This window comes from Dendrobium catenatum, unplaced genomic scaffold (assembly GCF_001605985.2).
Source record: "Dendrobium catenatum unplaced genomic scaffold, ASM160598v2 fragScaff_scaffold_630, whole genome shotgun sequence".
NCBI lineage: Eukaryota > Viridiplantae > Streptophyta > Magnoliopsida > Asparagales > Orchidaceae > Dendrobium > Dendrobium catenatum.
Window position 1 is genome coordinate 251,180 of NW_021319092.1, and position 6,907 is coordinate 258,086.

Sequence of the window (6,907 nt, forward strand, 5' to 3'; positions counted from 1 at the left end):
CACGTATATTCTACGTATCTGATTGACGACTAGCCTTAATCGAAAGTTCTCTCTCGTGATCGGAAGAGGTAATTAACTATAGGGGCTCGCGCCTATAGGAAACCAGAACTCAGATCATAAAGTCCTCACCAAATGAGGGCGAAATCTCTGGGTAGTGTCTTATCTACAAACTCATCTGCCTTCCAAAATTTACCTCGAAACTTATTCAGTTAAAACTCTCTCGCCGAATAAAAGAAAAGCGGGGAGGCCGGGGCCGAATTTTCGGAGCCCACATCTACTCTACTTAGTTACACTTTTATTTTCACTCTTTTTGTGATAACAAAAAGGTGAGCATAAAAAAAGTGAGGAGAGTTATGTTGGTTCAAATATTTGATTTTTTATTAGATCAATGTTTGTATTGTTGTGTTTTTCTGTATTATTTAAAACTAAATTAAAAAAAAATAAAAATTTAGATGTTTTCTCAATTATTTTTAAAGAAATCATTTAATGAGAAGAAAAATTAAGCGGGGAATTAACAATCAACTTGCAAATTTAAATCTCAACCAAAAATATGTCTTAACTAAAAAAAGAGGGAGATTATTTAAATCCAAGAACCCGACATAGTGTTTTAATGATTACAAATATTATTAATGTGATCATTTACTTGTTCCTGCTTTATATATATTACTTATTTTTTATGTGTTACTAATCATTTAAGATATGATATATACTGAGCTGGATTAATGAAACAAGTTTAAGATAGTGCAGTGTTATGGTCTAGTCAATTTGTAATAAAAGAGTTTGTACTTTTTCTTTTCTTGAGTTATTTATGTAATCAGGTGCATATTGGCAAGACAACCGATCACAATAAAGGGGGGATGAAAATTGAATACTTGAATTTTTGGTTAAAATGTATTGTATGATTATTAATCTTGAAATTAATTTTAGTATTTAAATAAATCAAATAAAATAAATTAAATTATAACTAATCATATTGTATTATATATGACAATCAACTATTTTGATAAACTCTGCTGTCGAATATATATTATCAAAATTAGGAAAATTTGAAATTTGAACTGATCGGACTATACAAAAGATTTCGTACTATACTATGAATGTTATCTAATTTTGTCCTGTAGATTAAGAAATCAAATTATGATCAAATTCTATATTATTATTGTGCTATACTATTCAAATTGTACCATTTTGATTTACTCGAGATATCATTGGCCAAATCTTGGTTCATCTTGGACAATGCTTTATTCGATATTACTTATTGTGTAGTATAAATGAATATCGTACAAGACTATTTGTGATGGAAATTAAATTAATTAGACAGTGCGATCCTAGTATACTATTATATGATAGAAGCATTAAATTGAAAATTAGGGTTTATTTAAAGAACCCACTTTAAATATTTCACACAAGAACTGAGGGATTGTGTTGAGTAATTTGAGACTTTTTTTTGGATGAAGGAGCTTTAGAGAGGGAGAAGTGCCTTCTTGCTTGTAAGAGAGTCCAAACCACTTGGGAGAGAGAGAGGAGGTGAGGCTGATGGAGAGTTTATTTAAGGGATTCAAGGGGTGTAAGGGAGTCACATGGTTCTTCCTGTCGCTCTGCACCTTAGGTCCTTGTTGTGGTTGTGGAGCTCTTGGAGAAAAGCTCTAAGAAAAAGTCATATGGAAAAAGTTTTTATTAGCTGAGGAGGCTAGGGGATTGGCCTCTACTGTTACGAGGAGCGAAAGGAGGAAGCAACATCTTTGTTGTGCGAAGAGTAGAAAGAGAGATTGGCATCTTTGTCATGTGAGGAGCTGAAGGATGGAGTGACATCTTCGCTATGTTGGGAGATTGAAGGAGGGATACTTTTTGGGTATAGAAGAGTATAAAAATCATTGTCCACTTGGTATGGAAGAAGGGTTTTTTTGCCTGGCTGAGTGCTAAAGGAGGTTGTTATATTGGAATACCAAAAGAGGATGATTTTTGGGGAGTGGACATAGGTCGATTTCAATCAAACTATTATAAAAATATAATTTGTGTTTCCTTTTTTTTATTTTTTAGTTTGTGTTTCCTTTATTTTATTGCATTAACTTTCCTATATTTTGGTTTATATTACATCTCTTTGTGAAATTGTTAAATCTTCGGTTAAACTCAGTGAGTAAACTTGTCTGGCAGGAGTATATACTGACAATCTAATATTATAATATTCAAGGTATGTTATTGGCAATTGTTAAATTTTAGGTGCTAAAACAGTAGAATTCCCTGGTAATAGTTGAAATTTCTTAACCTTTGGTATCTTTGAAAATTCTTGCTCAAGTTTTTGTCCTAATATGATTGACTCAGTGAACAACTATCGCCTTCTGTGGACTGGTGCGGGAGCTCAACTTGCTCGTGATGTGCCTTTTTCTGCCATTTGTTGGTCAACACTTGAGCCGGTGAGTTTATCCTGTATAATTGGTTCACTTTTCTTTTTGGCATGTGGTACGTTTCTATGTGGGTTTTGGAACTTCTATTAATTTCTCAGGATAGATTAGCGGACAAAAGCCTGGTATGGCTTCTTTTTTCCTGTTTTTGTTTATGATGAGATCATCCATTTTTTCAGATTCGCAGGAATTTGCTTGCACTAATAGGCGAGGAAGCAAATGCAGCTAACGTGTTAGGAGCAAACTTCTCAGCAGGTTTTGTTGCAGGCAGCCTTGCTGCTGCTGCTACCTGTCCACTTGATGTTGCCAAAACTCGAAGACAAATAGAGGTGTATCCTTCTGACTTTTTCTATACTCATTCATCACATGGTTTTACACTTCTTTTCAAATGATGATTCTTAGTATTTGAGTGTTTCCTTGTGTGATGACAAGGATAGCTTTATGTTTTGCCTCCCAAAAGTTTAGTTTTGCTTCTTTGTTTCTGGTCTCTCTCCTCTTCCTCCCCCCCCCCCCCCCCCCCCCTCATTCACCCCCTCCGTTCGTTTTTTTTTTTTTTTTGTGTACCACGCCATATACTTCGAACATATATATGGTTGCAAATCATTTTGTTACTTAGAAAAGTGGATATGCTAGTTGCATGTGTTCATTGTTCACTTCCACTATGAGGTGACTTGGGAGGGTTGATGCAACATCCTTGTTGCCTTGCCAGAATAGAGTCTGTTTCTAGGTTTCAACCAGTGAGAGTTGTATAAAAACGGGGCAAATCCATCGACGTGCAAAGATTGATCTAATTTCACACAGCTATTATCATCTTAATTTGTATTCTATCTTTCCTGATTTTGGATTTCTTTTGCTTCATTTTTAGATTGTCTTGAAAACTTTGACACTTCTTTATTAGTAAAATATATGGAATGCTCTTGCAGAAAGATCCATCGAAGGCACTAAGAATGACTACGAGGCAAACATTGGCTGAAGTTTGGAGGTACTGTTCTTTCTTGCTGCTCTTATCAAGATCTTTATACCTTTTTTCTTATCCGTTATACGCGGTAGTCATTTTAAAAAATTCTCTCTAGCATAATTCTTGGTTTCGTAAGTATAGACTTTTGTGTATTGAATAAACTATTTGCCTATATGATCGGAAGCTCTATGTAATGATTCTTTGCAGAGATGGAGGGGCAAAAGGGCTCTTTACAGGTGTCGGTCCTCGGGTGGCCCGTGCAGGCCCTTCTGTTGGAATTGTAGTTTCCTTCTATGAGGTTGTGAAATATTTCTTACATCAAAGTCATTCTAGTGATTGAAGAAAACAACCATTTGCTGTGGACAGCTCTTGAGCCTCGTTCTAGGCTTAGGTTTTATCTTTTTTTTCCGATTTAAAAAGCTTCATCCTCCCATCAATGAGTTTACTTTTTTGGTGAAAGAGGTGGGAGCAGGAATTTGTTCTGTCCAGATTTTACAGCGCGTCATTTTCTCCTTTCAAGAGCCTGCTTGTGGGAAACAGACAATAGGCTCTAATATAACTGATGATACCACACTCAGTGCACTGAGTGCCAGTTTTGCAAGAATAAATATGCAAGTAATTATACAGTTTGAACGTGGAACTGCAGTGGAGATGTTTCATATAATTTCCTCCTTTGAAGGGTAAAAATGCTAATTTGAGTTTATTTAGGTTTTGATAGTCTTTATAACAAAGCTCTGAAGTGTTTTTTCCTTATGTTTCTCTTGTTGCTCTGTTGCAACTCTTGAATTTTTTAACAATTGAAGCTGTTTATGGAACCTATGGTGCCTGCTGTAGCCTGTGGGGCTTGCTAACCTTGCCCTTTTAATGTTTACTAATGATTATATTGGCAGGAGAGCTATTTTTTTAAGAAATTGTTACCCTTGTCATCTATGTAAAGCTGTGTAAATTGGAGAATCATTCGGTAGATACTAAACATTTAAAATCCAAATAATCAAAATTGGTTTATGCATTATCGGTATTTAGCTTATTGAAATATGGATGCAATAATTAAAAAAATAATAAAAGAATTGTCATGAAGTCATTATAAAAGTAATACGAAAAAGTAGTGTATTTTTGTAAGTATATAACTTTTAAGATAATTATAATATTTTAATTTAATTGCTTGTAAAAAATTACAGCTAATTATAAAAATTCTTGGAAAGTAACAAAAGTTTAGCTAAATATAATCTCGTAGTTGTCTTATATAACTTATAAATGCTCACCTAAGGTTTTACATGCCTTGTAATCTCTATTGTATCACTTGTCTTTGCTGTGCATAACTCATAACATGTTTTTCTTTTTTGGATTTCTCTAGTTTAAAGTGCAACCCCCCTTCCCCTTCAATGAAAGTTAGAGGGATACAGGTCATTTATGTCACACTTCTTGGCTATGCACCACTAATCATCATGCTTTTCCTGTCTTCATTAGACTTTTTTTGAGATAATTTTTTATTACTATTTTTTTTAGCTTCTAAAAAATTTTGATACCATATAGTTGTTTTAGAAAGAAATTAAAAAAATCATTCCAAATGAAATTTTAATTTAAAGGACAGCTCCCTTTCTCATGCGATGGAAGGCAGAGGAATACATGCCATTTATATCATCTCTTTTACCACCTATTCTCTTCTTTGATATTACCAAAAAAGTATTACAAGACATTTCAGTACTCAATTGAACAAAGGATCCTCTTTTTGGTCTATGGTTAAAATATTCTATTTGATTTTATTGTTCCTAAGGCCTTTAAATTTATCATGATTGCACCTTTAAATGAGATGGGCATAAAAGATGTTATCCTTAGTATTAAGAAGGATAAATAAATGCCTTGGTCCTACTGGTTTACTTCTCAATTTTATTTTTGAACATTAGAATTTGGTAGAATATAGGTGACTCTTACGGTAGAATAGTTTTTTTTTTTTCTCAAAATGGTTGCATGCCCAATATGATACAACACAATCTCTAACTCTTATTCCAAAACATCTAAACATGAATTGATTCAATAACTTTAGATACATATCATCATCGTGTAATCGTTTCTATAATATTATAGCCAAACTTATTACAAACCGTCTTAAATTGCTTAGCCAGCTCAAGTAGCATTTCTTTAAATAAGAGGCACTGTGGACATTATCTTCCTAGCATATTAACCTATAAAAAATTTCAACACAAATCTTGGCCCTAAACATTTCTGCAAAAAAATTGACCTTCATAAATCCTTTAATAGTAGTAATAGCTAAGCTATCCTCGATAAATGGGTCTTCTTAGAGTTTTTGTGAAGCTGATAGGTGGCTGAAAAGGTAATATTCTTTTATCTGTCATGTCAATGAGGAGCCTAATGAATTTTTTCTCCTCCACAATTGGGTTAAAGACTAAGATGTCCTTTCTTTCTATTTCTATTTAACATAGCTATGGTTGGATTTCTAATCTTGCGGATGAAGAAACTAGCAAAGGTGTTTTCCCTTGTACCTCAAACAATGATATCATCTATGTCAGCCCTTTTATCTATATAGATGACCACCTTGTATCTGGCCATGGCAATGTTCTCTCTCTTAGCTCCTTAATAATGTTCTCTTCACTTGCTGACATAATGATCTTGTATACAAATCCCTCAAAATCTAAAATTTATTTCTCTAAGGAGGTGGTTGATAAAGGTTTTCTCAATAATATATTGGGTATTAAAATTGGTTACTTACCCATGAAAATTTTTGACGTCTTGCTTGTTAATTGAATTATTGTTCAAGATTGTTAGAACTTTTGGCTAAACTGAACAAATTGCTTGTTGAGTGAAAAGTTAAGTTGCTCTGAATGATTGCAAATTCCAATCGATCTAAACATATATTATGAGTTATTTAGCCTAAAATATCTATGTCAATTTCAAAATATATTTTAAAACACATTAATATGATCCCATTGAGGTTTTTATTTACTGTGTGGTAATATTAAAAGCTTTCACACCATTTCTTGGTATCATACCACTCTTCCGAAAGAAAATTGGGGTATAAATCTCCTATTAGCTTTTACTTAACACTTTATAAAATAAAAACTATTTGGAAAATACTCAATTTGAAGAATTTATAAAGCACTAGGTGCGTCATTTCCTGTAACTCTTATAGAATCAATATAGTGGTTTATTCTCAAACGTGGAAAGATCTTATTCATGCTGCCTCTAAAATGAGAAGTTGGTGAACATTTACAACCAGAAATGGAAAAAGCCTCTCTTTTCTTTGATCCATCTTTGAGAGAGGTCTATGATTGCAATCTTCACCTCTATATGAAGATTTTTGAAAACGTTTAATATAGTTTTCTTCATTCAAAAAATGATCTGACCTCGTTTTAATTACCTGATAGGTAATAATTCTTCTAAGTTTTCTCTTTTGATTATCTCATAAGGGAAGGATAAAATTTTATTGATGATGCAAAAGATTTGAGACATAAGCATGTATGGCTCTGACAAAATTCTTTAAAATGTTCAATTTAAACTTTGGTGGTCGTGATCTCGAAATTGTGGATGT

The 6,907-nt window shown here is 33.2% G+C and overlaps 1 protein-coding gene across 1 annotated transcript in view; it reads left to right on the plus strand.

Annotated features, from left to right (window-relative positions):
• The window catches only part of LOC110112013 (mitochondrial carrier protein MTM1), a 60,291-nt gene extending 56,003 nt beyond the window's left edge, over window positions 1–4,288 (plus strand). The window contains exons 7-10 of the mRNA XM_028695403.1: window positions 2,323–2,414; window positions 2,582–2,731; window positions 3,326–3,384; window positions 3,568–4,288. Coding sequence (XP_028551236.1) covers window positions 2,323–2,414; window positions 2,582–2,731; window positions 3,326–3,384; window positions 3,568–3,700 — 434 coding nt within the window. The 3' untranslated portion in view covers window positions 3,701–4,288. The remainder of the gene's footprint in view (window positions 1–2,322; window positions 2,415–2,581; window positions 2,732–3,325; window positions 3,385–3,567) is intronic.
• Window positions 4,289–6,907: the final 2,619 nt, after the last annotated feature.